This window comes from Natator depressus, chromosome 8 (assembly GCF_965152275.1).
Source record: "Natator depressus isolate rNatDep1 chromosome 8, rNatDep2.hap1, whole genome shotgun sequence".
NCBI classification, from domain to species: Eukaryota; Metazoa; Chordata; order Testudines; family Cheloniidae; genus Natator; species Natator depressus.
In genome coordinates, this window is record NC_134241.1 from 20,988,206 (window position 1) to 21,006,474 (window position 18,269).

At 40.0% G+C, this 18,269-nt stretch overlaps 2 protein-coding genes and 1 long non-coding RNA gene across 3 annotated transcripts in view; 1 reads left to right on the forward strand and 2 right to left on the reverse strand.

The window, feature by feature from the left end:
- Nucleotides 1-281: 281 nt before the first annotated feature.
- On the forward strand, nt 282-6,772 carry EFCAB9 (EF-hand calcium binding domain 9). The gene is made up of 4 exons (XM_074960579.1): nt 282-1,035; nt 3,531-3,679; nt 4,810-4,986; nt 6,620-6,772. The coding sequence occupies exons 1-4, from the start codon at nt 900-902 to the stop codon at nt 6,770-6,772; spliced, it is 615 nt and encodes a 204-aa protein (XP_074816680.1). The 5' UTR covers nt 282-899.
- LOC141992033 (uncharacterized) lies at nt 689-3,055 on the reverse strand. The gene is made up of 3 exons (XR_012640517.1): nt 3,018-3,055; nt 2,577-2,689; nt 689-932 (listed from the first exon to the last, which is right to left on the reverse strand). It is a non-coding gene; the product is annotated as an uncharacterized LOC141992033 (long non-coding RNA).
- Nucleotides 6,773-10,209: 3,437 nt separating the features above from the next.
- UBTD2 (ubiquitin domain containing 2) overlaps nt 10,210-18,269 on the reverse strand; it is a 107,028-nt gene continuing 98,968 nt past the window's right edge. Inside the window, exon 3 of the mRNA XM_074960577.1 lies at nt 10,210-17,342. Coding sequence (XP_074816678.1) covers nt 16,945-17,342 — 398 coding nt within the window. The 3' untranslated portion in view covers nt 10,210-16,944. The remainder of the gene's footprint in view (nt 17,343-18,269) is intronic.

The window sequence follows — 18,269 nt, forward strand, 5'->3', positions numbered from 1 at the left end:
TCACTCAGCAGTAAGTGTGTTCAGGAATCAAGCTCTTAAACAGGATCGGGATGAGGGGTGTGATTATTTACTGATAGAGTTATACCAGTACAACCCTTTGCATAGACGCAGTTATACTGGTATAATGATACCTTACTGTAGTATAGCCATCCCCTTTCCCGTACAGGCATAGCTGTACAGGTATAAAGCACCGGTATACTGATATAACTGGGTGTGCCCTGGGGCGGTGTCTGCCTTTAACTACACCAGCCTAGTTTTAGTGATACAACTTTCTAGTGTAGACAAGGCTTTAGGGCCCTGATTCAGCAAGGTGCTTAAGCACATGTCTAATTTTAGCATGTGAGTATTCCCACTGACATCACAATAGACTCAGTGAACTCACACATATCTTGCTGAATTGGGACCTTAAATCTACGTTTCCTTGCAAATGTGAGGTTCAGTCTGATTCTAATGTTCTAGAATTGCATTTTTTAAAAATATGTGATAAAAGAATAATTCTTCATGCTCATTTTGGATGTGTACCCTGACTCCTCAGTGGCAGAGAGCCATTTGCTCCACAATGTTCAGTGGATCACTCAATGCCTAAGGTGCTTGCAAGAGCTCTGCTCTGTTCAGTGTCCTGTTCCAACTGGCTGATTGTGCATAGCAACAAGACCTTCACAGCGACCCACCCAGCCTGTCTGCCTGGGGAATTCAGCCCTTAGAGGCACAGTCTGATGATGCTTGGCAAAAAAACCCAAACAAAAATAAACAAAACCAAAAAAAAAAAACCCAAACATTTCAATCAGGAGGATACATGATTGTGTTCTGGTTCCGAGATGGAATTCTCTTGCTGTGATGTGGGCATCACCTCAGCTACTGTGAATGTTCATAGGTAAACAGAATTAGTCACTGCCAGGATGAGGCTGAAACCTGGATGTTTTCTGCAGTTTCTGTATTTAGATAAAATATACTGTTTATTATCAGTGAGAAATGCTAGAGCACTTGCAGAATATTTCCAACTCCTAGATGTTCATAATAAGAATACTTTGAATAGTAAGTACTTTCCACAGGCCCTAGAATTTGCTATCACTAAGATTAATGTTTATATCTATCTATATATAAAAGAATTATATGATGCTATCAAGTTTAGCATTTAAAAACTCTTTTGGATTTGTTTAAAAATTCTTTAGGGTTCAAAATAATTTCCAGAGACACTATAAATACCGTGTCTCAGCTATTACAACAAATACTGCACTCTGTAATGCTAACTGACTTGCTGGCTTGGTTAATGCAAAGTTTTGGAATTGCCCCAGATAGATGGCTTTCAGTTGTAGCATATACCACTGTGTCTCGACTGATATAGCACTTTCCATCCATTCTAAAAGGTTACATGGCCTGACTAGTAACACATCAAATGATGAAATGATACCCAGCCCTCATACCCAGCCTACTAGCATGATTACAATAACTGAAATGTGTTCAGCTCTTGCCTAAGACGTAAACTTTTTTGTTCTCTCTCTACCTGGTTCCTCTTAAAGCTGACAGTCCTGCAATTCAAATTAACTTGTGTGGCATCATCACCATCATTATTATTTATCATTAGCACTCTGGTAGCACTGAAAAGCCCTGATCAGGACTAAGGCACCAGTGTGCTAGACACTGTACAAATACTCAATAAAAGATAGTCTCTGCACCAAAGAGCTTACAGTATAAATCAGTGATACTCAGACCTCAGTGGTTCAGGAGCCAAATTAGCGATCAGCATAACCCAAAAGAGCCACAGGAGTGTGAATTGTTTTATTTGCTCTCTCTCTCTCTCTCTATATATATATATATATAAATATTTCTTCGTTATTCTGACCAAGTATTATTATTTTTTCAACTACAAACTATTTTTCAACTATTTTTTTAACTGTTATTGGTTAATAACATAGTAAAAGCAGCCTAATTGGTTAATAGTTAAATCACAGAGTGTTTGAAAATCATGTCCTGCCAAGAGCTGGAGACAAATTAGAGTCACTTGCAGCTCCAGAGCCTCAGTCTGAGTATCACTGATCTAAATAAATACCACAGATGAAGGCTCAGGCGAAAGGAGGGATCATACACACAGGGTGATGGGGCTGATGGGTGGCAAAGTCATATTCGTTCTGAAACACTTTGGGCCAAATCCATTCAGAGCACTGAAGTGGACTGCAAAAGTTGTTTTTTTCCCTGCCCCCTAGGTGCACCTTACACTTGTACAACATCACTGTCAAGCTAAATATTGTTTAAAACAATTATTCAATAGTTAAAAAAAATAAGCAGTATCTGCGGGGAGTTTAAGCCCAGTTTTTGACCTGCCTGAAGACTGTTATAATGAGCAATGGGACCCCCAAAAACTCTGTGGACATTTTGATCCAGATTCATATCCAAACATAATGAGCCTGTGTGTTTAAAGGACATAAATCAGACTACTGAATCCTTTTATCCCTTAATAAGGCAAATGTTTGGATGTAGGTCTCATGCCTTGGGCTCAGGTCTTATTTAAATCTGATGAAGAATATCACATGGAGTCTAAACATCTTTTAAAAGAGACCAAAATGATCAGAACTCACCAAAGAAACGAGTGGTGTGAGTTCCCCCCGCTGTCCGTGCCATGGTAGTGATCTAACCTGATTGTGGTGTTGAGCCTCATTTCCCAGCACTGTGCTGGAACCATCACCCCACGCTAGTGACAAAGTACAAGGAAAAAAACCAGAAAAGAGTCAAAGGATCGGTGGGGTTGGTTGCTATATAAAGGGCTGAATTCTGGCCTCATAATATGCACATGCAACTCCCTCTGGCCTAAAATCAGCAGGGAAAGACATGCTGGAGCCAATCCAGGGAGGTGCTGAGTGCCCTCAAATATGGCTGATGTCAATGGCAGCTGAGGGCACTCACCAGCTCACAGTTTCCAAGACTATAATTAAAAACAATGGAAAGTATAAATCTAAACAAAATAGGTGGCTGGATCTTTTCAATAAAACCCTGAAGACCACACAGCCATGGCCTCGTACCTCCTATGGGTAGATGAGGTTCCTTTGCAGGGGCTCCATCATCACATTTCAGGGGAGCATGTGACTGTATGTTTGCGGCAGTTGCCTCGAAGGTGTGGCATTTCCTGGCCCATTCTGTAAAGAAAAATCATCTGAAAAGATCTTTCTTTTAGCGCATGTGAAATACATTTTTTACAAGTGAAAAATTACAACTTTTAAGCTAATTTCTCGGGCGTTTTGTTCAAACACCTAAAAATGAAAAATGTCACTTTTGGGCCGCTGAATAACAAGCAGAAACAAACAAAAAATTTTAAAAAATCACGCATGCATGCATGCACACACACACTACCTCTCTCTTGACAGATGTCACCATGTGCGCATTATTATTACTGAACATTTCTCGGAGCGTGTAACTGTATTTTAATTGTCTGTGCAGTAACCTGAGCACCTTGGAGCAGTGTGTGCATTATAAATCCTATTAATTATTACTAACAGCTTTGCGCAGGTTAGGCCTAACAACCCACTGTTTTCCAGACCTGCAGCTTTATCACTTTCTCCATTATGTGACTGACCTGACGAAGAAGCAGATCATGCTGGTGTTTGACTTGCTAGACTGGAATGCCACAGGGGAGATTGGCTTTGATGAGTTCTACATGCTGGTGTGCATCCTAATATCTCATGAGGCAGGTAGCCTGGGGTCCCTGTTGGTGTGTCAGCCAGAGGCTTCAGAGAAGCTGATGTTATTCAATGCCTTCATAAATTGAATCAGCCAGCTGGGAGTCTAATCTTCACTTATAATGTGATAAGTAGAAGGTAGAGGAACTTTCCACAAGCTAGAAACTGTCTAAATGCTCTTATGTTCTGAGGCAGCTCACTGAAAATAAACAAAAACTCAGCTCACAAAATGAGCTGCAGGCGCCTGCTGCTTTCTGCAAAATAGCAAGACTAGAACAGGATCCCATTTTCACAGGTCAGCATTTTCCTCCCTCTCCCTGTTGCGCAGTAGAGCACACGATTCTTCTTCAATCTTCGTACTACGACTCTTTCTCTTATTGATCGTTATTAGAGGTCAGACCTGTTCCGAAAGAAAACAGTAGCCTGGTGTGAGAATTAAAGGGTGTGTGTGGGGGAATGAATGTTCACACAAGCCAGAGTTATACACAGCTCCCCACTTTTTGGGGGTCACACTGTAGCCCAAGCTTCTCCTTTTTGGGGGCAGGCTGCTAGCAGTGTCATCCTGGGGAGTCCTAAGAGGCAGTGCTTAATTTGTAACGAAAGAGGTGCCAGGGCTCAAGCAATTAGGTGCCGGGACTCAAAGAATTTTTTTTTTTACTTGAATAACTGATGCGGCAAGCCCAGAGGTGCCAGGGCTATGAACTGCCAAGTCTAGAGGTGCCAGGGCTCAGCCCTGGCACACATTAAGCACTGCCAAGAGGGCAAAGACCATCCATGGATGTACAGCAGGCCTGAGTACTTAGTCATTTCAAGAGCAACTTGTGGCTTTGCTGGCTGCATGAAGGAAAGCGGGAGACTCAGTGTGCTCAGTTCATTTCCATGGCCATCCAGCTCAGAATTATTTTGCAGCACTAGTAGGGTCTGAAGCCCTGGGGCAAACAAATCTGGATGCATAGGGCTAGGCATGCGTGTGTGCAAGGAAGCACTGAGTTCTTTTCTCTTTGCATTGCAAGCTGGAATTAGGAAGGTTACCAGCTTTTACCATCTAGACTTTAACTGTGTTTGGTATTATATGTATTTTCTAAAACAGGATATCTCTGCTCATTATTTGTTCTTAAACATTTCTGTCCTGAAACAGAACCACCTGGAAAAGCAGTTCATTTATCAACACTCTGGGCCTGTATTTGAGCTGCTGGATATGGATGGAAGACACACAGTTGGCCCTAGGGAGTTCCAAGCCACTAGGTTCCTCTTTAACATCAAGAAGCAAGAGCTTGAGAAGATATTCAAGGACTTTGATGTCTCTGGAGATGAGGTAAGATTAGAGGAATAACAAGCCCTTAATAATGCCGCATTTTATTTATTAACACAGAGGCTCCAACTGAAATCAGAGCCCCATTGTATCTGCCCAAGGACAGTCCCTATCAGGAGCACACAATTAAAATAGATAGGACAAAGTGTGGGAGGGAAAACAGGCTGCAAGATTGACTGTCCAGTGTCACAGAGAGGGCAGTAGTTGAGCTCAGGTCTAATGAGTCCTGCTGACTGGCCATGTAGCTCAGTAGAGTACCTCTCTTGAACACTGCTCTTGGCTCCAGCTCCATTCAGAGAAGCTTTATGTTGCTCTGTTACCTTGTGCTAGAGCAGCAAAAGTGGTTATGCAGAGCCTGCCATTAAGACAACTGCGGGGCCATGTTCTTTTTCCCCCACACTGGTTTATTCCATTCTTTATACTGAGGTCCCAGGCTATGCTGGGCTTTAAATCAGCTGAGGTGTCATCTGAAGACTGAGGGTTTGATTATGGTGCCCTTCTTACTGGGTGATTCACTTTCACCTTGGAATATAGAGGACTGTCAGTCAGTGAACATACGTAAGCCTGACCTCTATGATCTCCGCCAACTCCCCCTTCTTCACCGTATTGAATATAGGATTCGTGACCTCACCTTCAAGGCTCGTAACTTTACCCCTCCCTACCTACTTTTCTACTGATTACACCACTCTTGCTAACAATGCAAGCCTCCATAGCCTGTTTGTCTCCTCCTATAAGCACCTCCATGCTTTCTCCCCTGCCCATCAGCCTGTCCTCTTTCAAATCCCTCCACAAGACCCATGACCAAGGTGAAGTCTGATAAATTGCGAGCCCATAATGACTAGATAGGTAGGGATTGCTGATATATTAAAAGGTTTATTTAATCACATGTTTCATATCACTGTTCTGTGGGGGTTTGTATAGCAGCCTCATCCCCGTAGTATCCCAGCACCTTCCAGCAGTATATTAAATGACAGACTAATGTCTGTCACAGGGAGTTCATTCCTTCTCTCCACAGGTGAGTGCTGTGTGTGCAATGGACTGCTCTAATTGGTGGTTTTGTTTTCCCCACTGTTATCTTCCCTCTCCCCTGCCCTCCAATTATTTAACAGCCACTTGTTGCATTTTAACTTAGATATTCCCTATCCTGTAGGATTTACAACCTCCTAATATGAGTTTGTACAGTGCCTTGATCTAAGGACTCTAGTGCTTGGGGCATCCAGACACAACACTAATGTAAATAATAGACCTGAACCCAGTTATTTCCGCTTTGCAAATGGGCTGCTTGGTTAAAGAGCATTTTGTAAGAGCTTGCTTTTGTGGTTGTGCTGGATATAATTCTAAAAAACACAGAGATTTCCACCCAGAAGCATCATGACAGCTGCAACCATTGCGGAATGGTGAATGGCGATATTCACATGTAGGGGAGATGCCCTCACAGCTACAGTGTGGTCCTTTGAGATGGGCCCAGCCCATGAAGTTCAGATCCAAACTTCTCCAAAGTTTGATTGGAAGGACCATTGTATGTATGTCTCTCTGAGATCCCAAATCTTGGGTCAGGCTTCTCTCTGACATTAAAGTGGTATCAACCATCACTGTCTTGTTAAGATGCTACTTCATATTTTTTCCCCACCACTAGCAACTGAACTACAAGGAGTTCAAAATGTTTACAATCTTCTGCATTGATAGACAACAGAAAAAGAGGGAGAAAAAGAAGAAGAGGTGGAATGAAGCGATTCCAGAATCATCTGGGCCAGACCTCACCAAGATCAGCATGCAACAACTACACTAGTAAAACCACCCTATTTGATTCAACCATCTCTTTCCCAGGCCCCAGGCGCAGGGGGTTGGGGTTAGCTTAAAACACCAACTTTTAAGAAACCTATAACTCAAATAATGGTCCAAATAATTATAGCTGTATAATTTTGTCCCCAGATCCCATCTCAGATACCGCATGCAAGTGCATAATCAGGTCTGATGTCGTCCCATGTGGAATAGCTGATGCAGCTTGTACTTCGGGCGCATTCCTCATATTTCATCCCAAGCCAGTTGCTGATATTCATGTCAACCCTCCCTGCCATACCGCATTGCTCAAGTATTTTAGGATAGCAAACCTGCCCCACCCTCCATCTACATTACATCTTGCTTGAGACAGAGCAGTCCTCCCCATACAACCATTTTATCACCTTTGAAGAGACAGATGAAATAAAGTTTAGCATAAAACCCAGCTGGCTCATCCCCTCTGATACTGGATTCATTCATGTTTGTCAGCTTTTCCCCCCTATGCTGTTTTCTGTCCATATTAAAATGTCTCCATTAAAAATAAGCGTGGGGGAAATTAGATTTGTCTCATCCCCCTGCACCCATTACTGTTGTTGTGGGGAATGGAGCCAGCCAAAGGCAATGCTCTTTTCTTTGTTAAAATAAATCATCAAATTAAATCCATCTGTGGAGAGAAGAGAAGGGATGGGCAGTTTCTCTTGTTAAGTATTGACCATTTAAACCGTAAATGGAGCAGTTTTCTAAACCCAGTTCCCCTTCTCACCACTTTTGCCTTAAGCCTCTGCGCATTGAACTTTCCAAGCTGTAATTCTATAACAAGGCAGCCGAATCACATATGAAGGCCCAGCTTCTGAATGGAGGAATTGCCACCATGGACCAATGTTGTTACTTTAACGGTGGCATAGGAATTCATAACAGGAAATAGGACCCCATCCCTTTATTTCCCCACTCCCAAGGCTTTATTCCCAGGAATCAAGACAATGAAGCTGTTGAAGCCCCAGTTTTGAGGTTATTCAGAGAAAACCGTTCATGTTTTCTAATCTGACAAAGGTGGAATGGCTGTTGTGACGCTGGCCCTTTTTAGTAAGTGACCTTTGTGTTTATCACTTTTTACCCAAAGATTCTGAAGAACTTTCAAAAAGTAAACTTTCAGCCAGATTCCCCTCTTGTATACACTGGTTTAAACTGGAGTCACACTGCATGGGCTGCAGTAGACTTCCTCCAGATGTAACAACTAGGGCTGACCAGAAAACAAGAATTCCACCTTGCAGGAAAAAATGGAGGTTTCAACACTGGTTTGCCTGATTCACAGCTGGGACTTGAACTTGGGTCTCCCACATTCCAGTGAGTGCCTTAATCATCAAGCGATTGGTGATTCTGGGATGAGTGCCTCTCTGACCAGAAATTCTACCCCAGGCCTGCCAAATCTTCTGATGGATGTTTCATCTGAATAGATTCATTGAAACTAAAACTTTGAGCAGAAACAGTAGTGGCATTTTCCAATAAAAACATTTAGTCAAAAATTTCGTAACCAGCTGTATCGATGCGAGGAACAGAATTAGGCCCTCAACTTAGGAATCATTTCACCTACCACTATAATGTGACCCATTTGGAGCAAACTCTGTCAGCCTTTGATACAATGCACAGTACCATTTCACAAGAGCTTAGGAGCAGAAGGGAAGAATGCAATATCCAAACCTCAGTTGGAGTGCTGGTGGGCAGAATGTAATTACCCTGTTGGAATTTGACCAGCTCAGCAGGGTTAACACCTACTTCAGTTAAGCAATGCTGTGCCATTTATAGGATATTATGTAACGTGGTAGAGTGAGATAGAGCTGAATAGTTAAATAAAAAAGAAAATACATTCACAAGTACAAATAGTACATTTATTCCATACTCAGGAGTGAGGACAGAGTATATTGGACACACGCAGCAGCCATAACCATACAATCAGAGCTGCTGCAACTGGACAGTGGTTTGCATAGTCTTTTATTAGGGATATAAAATGTTAAACAGTTAACTGGTAAGCATTAGGCTTACTGTTAACTGACCTTAACCATTAACCCCCTGCACGCCATCCGGAGTGGCCCCAGCCCTGGCCTCCCAGCGCCAGCCAGAGGGACCCCAGCCCCAGCTGCCCCACCCCAGCCGGCCAGCCAACCTCAGCCCCAGCACTGGCCTAAGCAACCCAAGCTCCTCTCCCTTTAATTGGTTAACGTTTGACTTGGAATTCACTTTCCTGTTAGGTGGTACATCAGTTATTGTAAATATAGACCTAAAGCCCATTTCCTGCATTGGGCTTCTGGACACTAGCAACAAGTTGTGTGTGTCTTTATTGCCACTTTACATGTGACCATATGTCACTTGAATGAAGGGCACTGTCAAAAGGGGAGATTGTGTTGTCTCAACATCTTGACACGCCAAACTTTCAAAATGTAAAGTGGCTGCAATTACTGGGCTCCAAAGGAACATCTGCCCATTGTAGAAGAGGAGGGATAGCAGCTGTGACAACTCTTGAGGATGGGTAGCAGTAGACCATGCTCCTGTTCTTCCCCCATCAAAAAAGGAGAGAGTCAGGAAGGACACACAGAAAAATCCTCACATTCATTTCTTTATATTTAGTTCTTACATTATTTTTTCTATATGCTGTTACGAAAACACTCTCTCCAAAAAGAAGTTAAACAGGTGACACTAACTGTAAGGATGATAAAGGGAGCAAAGCAACTTAGCCAGGATCATTCAAGCTCTTTTGACATGATAGGCAGTTAAGACTATAAAAATGGGCCAAACTAATGGTTTGTCTACATGGTGCATTAATCCTAGAGGGGTACAAATTCTAGTGTGCACTACTGTGTCATGCACTAACTGGCTTGTGTGGACCCTGCTTATGAACACTGTGTAGTACTGTTTGAAATGGGACTACATTAATATGCATTAGTGAATGCCAGTGGGTCCATCCTGGCCAGTTAGTGCATGACATGCTGTTGAGTATTCAAATGTACTCCCTTCTGGTGTGGACTAAGGCACCATGTAGACATGCCCTAAGAGATCCATCTAACATTTCACTTAATATTAAAGGGCAACTTCACAGATAAATTACTTAATATTTCCCTCCATCCATAAAACCCACCATACCAGACCGTGTGTAATATCACACACACTACACTTTGAAGGTATTGGAGAAACTTGACCTTTGGTTCCCTACCCCACTCCCCAGGGACCTGGATTCTTCCACTGATTGCATACCCTATTTTACACTATTCCTAACAGACAAATTGTGTGAGATACTGCTGAATGATACGTTTGTTTTTATGACCTCAGCATCTTAACCTTCCATGGCCAAAAGTATAATAAAAAGATTGCAGAAATACAACTGGGAGTTAAATCACATTCCAATAACTTAAAAAGAGAAAAATGACACTCAGTTTGTTTCTTAAGGCATGGTGTTTCCAGTATTAATTTTATTTTTAAATCCAGAAAAAAAAATGTTTTCTTCTTTGCTTTTTTTAATACAAGAAGTTTTGTACAGAGTTTCTGACTCATAGAAATTCATGTTTTGCTCTCAATGTTACAGACGTCTAGCTATGTAAAAAAATTCACATAATTTAAGTTTAAAGACAACCTACTTGTGCTTTGCAATTGATTAAAAAATATGTGCGCACACTACTGTGATATGTCAACCAAATAACAGAGGTACAACATAAAAATATACAATGAATCTTAATGTAACTCAATGTTCACAGCATCTCCAGATAGGCTAAGAATTAATCATTGGACTGAACTAGCCAGGGGGGAAAAAGCATGTTTCACACAACCGGTGTGTTCAGTGCTAAAAGATTTAATTTTATAAAAGTTACAGGGCGAGGGGTGGGGGGGGAAGAGTCACATCATTGTAATCCCCTCATCCTTCTCTCAATAGCTGTTGGAATAATATTTATCTGCATCAGTACCAAATTATCTAGCACCTTATCCTATGTAATATGACTATTTCTTTGATACATGGCACACAAACTGCGTACAAAAGAGATTTACCATAAAAGAGAAGATATTTCAAGAAGTACAAATTTGATGGTACCAGCCATCTTTGGAAGTCACTACCATGAGGCAAAGAGGATATAAACCTAAGTCCCTTGCACATAAGTGAAAATGAAGTGTCTTACACATCTCCAACTGACTAGTGCACAATATTGCACTCATTGCTCAAAGATATCTCCAGTTTCTAGACATTCCCTGGACTTGGAGAAGAGAGGCACAAATAGGGTCCTTGATATAAGACCATTTGATTACTTTAATAAAGCCACATCAACATATTTTATTTGCTTCAATTTTCCTTAAACTGTCTCCAGTCTTTGGCTAGATTCAAATTGCCAGAAAAAAAAAACACAACAGGATTAAAAGTAATAAAACTGGATTTTTTGGAGTTCCAGGTGAACAAAATATAAAGCAAGAGTCAGGATTTTAAGTTCTCAATTTGCCACATGGTTCTGATTCATTGGTCTTCATATTTAAATGTACAAATACAGCATTCCATTGGATAGATACCCAACAAATGGCCCTGCTCAAAAGGATAGGAACACACTTCTTCATGGATAGTCCAGTGGCTATATTTAATAAGAGTTTCAAAGTCCATAGTAAGAAGCTCAGCTGATTAAAAAAACCCACGTCTTCAAACTATTTGACTTTTGTAGGCTCAGTGGCATATGCACTATTATGTTTCTCCCTTGGAAGGAGAACTATAGCCCTAGATTTATCATGGATGGTCCACCATGTCCTATGAATAGGAAGTGGCATCCACACCACTAGGGAGCATTTGTTGAAACTGATGAAATGTGAAAGGAGAAGAGCCATCTGCAGAATGAAGCAATTAAAAATGCTTTATGAAAATGAAGCAGTTTTAAACAGGCAGATTTGTATCGTCTGACAATTTTGTAGTTGCAAATGCAACAGTATGATATTATTTACTTTGGTACAAGAGAGAAGCACGGTTGTTTTAACTCATTGGACAAGCTGGGATATTAAATAAATTTTAAGGGGCGCTGATTTGGCTCAAAATGCATTTCTTCCTTTTTTAAAAAAAAGTTTGCCATGTGCATGGAATTCACCCAGTTTCCGAAAGCAAGTTCTTTAGACCTCTCTTTTTAAACACACAATCTATTCCAAAAGAATGTCTTATGTTCAACATTCATGAGCAAGCCTACACTCAGTGACAGGTGGAAAACAAAGGAAACTTTTTTCATTAATGGAAATTATTTTCATTTCAAACACTTGACACGCATCTATAAAGTGAAGTGGACAGATTATGAAAAGAGCTGATTGGTTTTCTTAAATCTTTTATAAAGAACACATCAGCTCTTTTCATAAGATGCAGGGTCTTTAACAACGTATTTACAATGATGTATGAAAGATTCTGCAAAATATAAATCAAGAATCAGAAATGTAACTTTAGCATTTGCGTTTATGAATAGAATAGTGATGGACAAATTTATAGCACTCATTTAATTTGTCAACATTTATGCAGCTGAAATGCTTTCAAAATTCCATGGGTTAAAAAGCAGCCCAACCATTGCATCAAACTAACAAAAATATATTTACTAACAATGCATATGTATGCAGAAGCATGCCTGATATTATAGCGATATTTTATCAATAGGCCATTTGCTTTATTGAATGTCATGATGTAAACTGAATGTGTCGCTTTGTCACATAAATATTAATCCTGATTGCTTTTTCTCTCCTACTAAATCAACTGATTCAGCTTTTTGAGAAAGGCAAAGGGAGGTGGTTTTATTTTTACATGGTGCCCTTAGCCACCCAATCGCTATAAAAAAATCCCCTATTTACACTGCACTTTCACATCACTTAGTTTTCCAAATATTTCCCAGATACAGACAAGTAGAGATTGCAGGTTTTAAGAAGGAAGTCGAAAGTTTTCTTAATATTACTGTCTCAAATAGAGTATTCTGTAGACGATATTCACAAAATGTAATGCACAAAGGGCCAACATAGTGGAAACATAATTTAAAAGTTACATACTATGGAAAAGTGTGATCACTTGTTCTTTTTGTAAAACTAAACACTTTGTAACAATGTTAGCAATACATATCCAATATGTCCCATTTCTGATAAATTTTTACATTAGACTATATGTAGTGTTGTTGATCCTCTGCCTTTAAAGCTATTCTGAGAGTGTAGAGTTTAGCCTGTCCATTACTTCTGGGTCAGATACAAGTGACACCTTTGCAATAACAAGCACAAAAGTCTAAGCTCTGTGTTAAACAGACCTGTCACTGACATAAGAATGTAAAAATGTAATTTCCTGGAATCACTTCCTGGCCAAAGTTAATCAGGAGTGACACATAAAAGGCCTATGAATCTAATGAAAACTTTTACTCCTATTACTCCTCACTTGATTATGTCAACTCTTGGGTACACATTATAAAAATCTCCCAATTAGTGTATCCTATAATACAAATCTATAATACAACAAATAAAGGTCACATAGGAAACTTGTCAGGAGCACAAATGCCATACTGAATCTGAGTACACATATTCAAATAAAAATGCATACAACAACATGTGCTCATACTTGCCTTTCTTGAATGATGGATAGAAATTGCTTGGAGTAATTCAGCCCTGCAGCTGGCTGGGATTTTCTTATTATGACTGCAAGGTGAGGACAGCATGGCCAGAAGCTGCATTTTAAAACTTCACTAGTCACACTTTGGGGATCCAAAATCTACCCACAAAGTTCTGCTTTTCCTCCTCCTTGCCCCAGAATGGTGTCCCATGCCTATCTATTTCCTAATGCTACACATGGGCCCCAATTCTGCTCTGGGATGCAAGTGCACAGTTCCCACTGAGTCCAGTGGAAATTGCATAAATTTGTGTGGGGGCAAACTCTTGTCCTGTTCATTTCTGTTTTTATAGCCAGGGGTCTAGTAGGAATACCAAACCTGGTCATCTTACAGATAAAAGGAAGTATAGTATTCACTGAATGTATATAGCCACATACAATATGTTCATCAGCATGAACACACATATACGCACATTTTCAGAAATGATCTCCTTGTTAGAAGCATTACTCTTTTCCTTAATATGGATCTTATGAAATTTCTTTGTTTCCAGTTATATCTTCTATATTCAAAAATAAAGTTGTGTGGTTAGATTTGTCAGCTTATCAAGACGGGGATAAGAGACCAGTATTCATTTTCACCTTTTTAAAAAAAGGGGTTTGCAATCAGACTGCTTGGTTTTGAGATTTGTGCTTATGTGCTTAGGGAGACGGGAAGGAGAGTATGTTTTCTATGCAACGGCCCCATGGGTGATCAAATCCAGCAATGCTCACCCCCCTACATGCATGAAAACCAATTCAAAATTGCTTAGACATCCTTCTCCTCACTCTCTGCTATCAAAATACTTAATGTAAAAAATTGTTGCATGTTACAGCACAACATACTACAGTTGATGCTTTTTCAAAGGAAGTGTGAAAATGCATTTAAATTGTTTGTCAGAAACCTGTAATATTGAAAATTATATTCAGTAAATCACCTCAAACTATCTCTGAAAATGCATTCTACAAAAGGATGTTGGAAGTTACAAAATCATCATTATCCTAGTTACAGCTTTGTTACTTTACAGCTGTAACTTCCCCCCCCCCCCTTCCAGAATTGATTCTAGGGAAACTCCATCACAAAAACAGATTAAAACAAAAATTTGTACTATGTTTCACAAGACATGCTGCTCCAGATATGAAATGACTATCTGTTGCTTAGATAAAATATAACATTTATTTTATAAAACAAACAATCTAGTTTTACCAGGCACATTTGAACAGCGAAAAATCCATGAGATTTTTAAGGTGGTTGTGCAGAAATCCAGTATTATTTCCCCCTTCAAGATGCAAAAGATGTGGTGAAAGAATCACTACATATTAGCTGAATTTTGTCTTAAAAATTCTGATTTTTGTGAATATTACACCCTTTGTGAAAAAATCCAAAGGCTTTGGTGCAAGTCAGGGCTTAAGTCTAATTTTTGCCTTTTTTACAAAAAAAAAATGTGGAAGTCAATTTGGTGCTCGCAAAAATGAGGGACTAAATGACATGGCTTCCTCCATACAACCCTGTCATTGCACTTCTGTGTTGCCAGGCTTCCACCTACCTTGAGTAGATCTGACAGTGAATTGTGCCAAGGAGCATTTTGGTTTTGTGACATACAACATGGGAACTATGATAAAAGCAAAGCTCATGCTCATGTGTGATGTGGTATCAAATATGAACTTCAGTTTCTAAAAGAGAAAGACTAGTGTACTAAATCCAAAGTGCCACCTAGCCAGTGAACAGATAAAAAGGTTAGAGCAATGGAAAGCCTCAGGAGCTGGCAATTTCAGCTGAACTCTGCTAGTTCCAATTTTACACTATTTGCCAAGTAAACCACCGCCCATTAAACTGTACAGAATTAAAGAAGCTCTCTTCACTTCAAATCTAAAAGTGTCAATCCTAAAATAGTGACTCCACTATCAGTGGAATAAAAGCCATTCTAGGCAATTTTAGATTTAGGTATGGAAGACAGAAAGAGCAATATAGTGAACCATGTCTGAATAGGCAGAATAGAGGTTTGGTAGGAATTAAGTAATTTGAGTGCACGAGGATTGAAAAACTAAAAATAATTGTGTTTATAAAAGGAGTGCGGGACATAGTTTCAGAGAAGGATATACCCTATATCCCAAACTCTGAGAGATGCAGAGCAGCCAAACAAAGGAACTAGATCAGTTTCTTTTAAGGTGGTAACAACTACTCAATAATTACATTATTTTTTTCAACATTATATTCATCCTATTAATTTATTTTGTTAGGTGAAAAACTATCATAAATGTTGTCCAAAGCACACTGCAACATAGGTGTCTGTTCCCAGAAAAAAAGGCTCCTTTTACATTCTAAAGGGAAAGTGCCAGATATTAAACTGAGTGATCACATTCTAAGCTCCTGATGCATTACAGTGAACATATTTCCACAACTACGGACTAGAAAGTGACCATGTCCTCCAACATTGAGACTTAGGGAATGGCCTCTGTTTCTACTGGTAGTGACATGAACAACTGAATGTAGTGTGCTTTATAGTCTCCTTTCTATGATTTTCCACAGAGTGTGTCCTCTGAGAATTCAGAAAGGGGAAAATTGCATTCAATCATATTTGGGTGTAACTTTCTGATTTTATCTGGAAACATTCTAGGCTAGGATACCAATGTCAGCTGATAAAGGTCGTGCGTTTTTTTTTAATCCCATATCAGTGTCCCTCTTGTAATCAGCTAGCCTTTTGTTAATTGTCTGTTTTACAGGATGGAGAAGGGTACAGTAATTTAGTAGGCACATTATTCAGGTGCCAATGAGCCAGAAAACTTCAGCAAAAGTCAACATTGTAGCAAGTAACTTTACAGTACAGTACATGAAGGATTTATTAAAATGTGTATACACTTCCTAAATTATTGCCTAATACTCCAGAATGCAGTATTTACCAAACACTGAAGCCTCAAAACGGCACAAGCCCATTTATCACCATCCTGGAATGTGCTAAAACCGGTTCGTTTGAACATGAAGAAGAGCCACATTTGGGGTGGAACACAGCATTGATAGAACGCAACACAAAAATCCGTTCTTCAGTCCACCTCTCTCTGGATGAGATTCACTACGCCAGAGGAGTAATCTGACACAGCACATGAGTTAAACCAAAACAGAAACAATCATCATAAATACCGAGCAAAGTGGACCTACCAGAGAAGCTACACTTCTGGGATGAACTGTAAGTGGTGCCGATTTCATGAAGTACTACAATTTGGTTTATTTTTTTCTCTTTTTTAAAAGAAGTGCTTTCTCCATGGATCAATGCTCCACCTACAGTTCCAAGCATTATTACAGGTTTTTATTGTTTAAATGACAGACTTCCCCCTTACACAAACCCTTCATTGCATTTGCCATGTTTTTCTTTCTGTGGTGTTAAAAAATATCAGATCAGGCAAATCCCAAGGGACAGTTTACATTTGTGTTTTGTTTCTGCAGATCTCCATCACAGATGGAATTTTTGCTAGTCATTTCTTGGAACCAATCCATTAGCAGGAAAAATAAGAGCAGAGAAAATAAATCCCATATGATAGAGGAGGAGGAATGGAGAATCAAAAAACAAACAGAATCAGTTTTCCACTGGGGTTGGATTTGTTAAGGGCTGGCTCACAATGACTTGCACCACATAATCCTTCGGGATTTTCAGCTCCTCCAGTTTCATTTTGTCTGCGAGCGGCCTGCCTGAGAAGAACCAGCGCTGGCTGCTGGGCTCCACTCCTTCCACCGTATGCAGTCGCCTCTTCATGTGATATACTGTGTCCATACTGCGGACCATAAGTTTGAGGTCTTTGCCTGTTGAGAGGCGCAAGCGAAGCTGGCATTCATGCCCAGAATTGGGTGGTGGATCGGGAATATCTAGAGTCTCCAGGTCTCCCTTCTCCTCTATCATATTGACAGGCGGGGCCAGGCAGTAGACTGGAAGCTGGTATCTGTTGCCCAGTTCATCATAGCACTCTGTAAGAGCACCTTTGGGAAACAGAGGAAAAAACAGTATAAATAAATGCATTTTACATGTAAATCAAACTAGTGGTAACCACTAAAACATTTGTTCTTGTTATTAGAAAAATGGAAGATTGCATTATATGCATGTGATTAAAATTACAGAAAGTTTTGGACAGATATTACACTATTATATGCCTGAAATTTCACAAATTAGAATCCCTTTTTCTCCCAAGCTCATTGTGGGTGGGCACCATCAAGAAGAACAAAAATACCATTCAGCATTCAGCGTTAAAGCAAAAAGGAAACTGATTTGCATTCTTGGATATGGAGTTCTCTCACTACTGATGTTGTAAGGGAGGTTCAACAGACAACTCAGGAATTACAACTTACGTTTACAAAGCTATTAATAAGAATCACAGTGTGTGCACTGTAAAGGCACACTTCTCACCATGAGACTTTCAAGAATTACACTAGAAAAATGTGGCAGAGCACTCATTTTTAGCAATGAAGTTTTCAGTTAAAGTAAGGTCAAGCAAGAATTGAAGCCTGACTACCTGTGTCACATATCACAGTCATGCAGCTTGTCAGGAAAATGAGATGCAGTGCAAACCAGCCTTTGCTTTCCTAAATCAGAGCAGAAATACCCTCTCAGTGGAGTTAAAAAGCATACATTTGCATACCAAGGAAATGCTGTGACATTGTCTTGCATTTACCTGCTTGTAATGAATTTTCTCATTCTTGCCCCTAGATGGGGCACATACACTTGCAAGATTATCCATCTTTTTGTAGTTACAAATGTTTGAAGATGAGCCAATTCCCTGAGCTACAGAATATTTTAAAAACTCTTTGACTCTGCAGTTCTGCACACACCATCCCAACTGTTCCCCATTAGAAATTAAGGCCTCTTCTAGTTGGAGGCTTTTTTCATGCTGACAATGAGTTGCCTTAAAC

Bases quoted from the DNA above. Each gene is read 5' to 3' on its own strand.
- EFCAB9 (XM_074960579.1), top strand. From the start codon at position 900: ATGAGGCTGAAACCTGGATGTTTTCTGCAGTTTCTGTATTTAGATAAA. The intron at 3,680-4,809 runs GCAGGTAGCCTG...GTCCTGAAACAG, and splicing joins GCATCCTAATATCTCATGAG to AACCACCTGGAAAAGCAGTT. The intron at 4,987-6,619 runs GTAAGATTAGAG...CCCCACCACTAG, and splicing joins TTGATGTCTCTGGAGATGAG to CAACTGAACTACAAGGAGTT.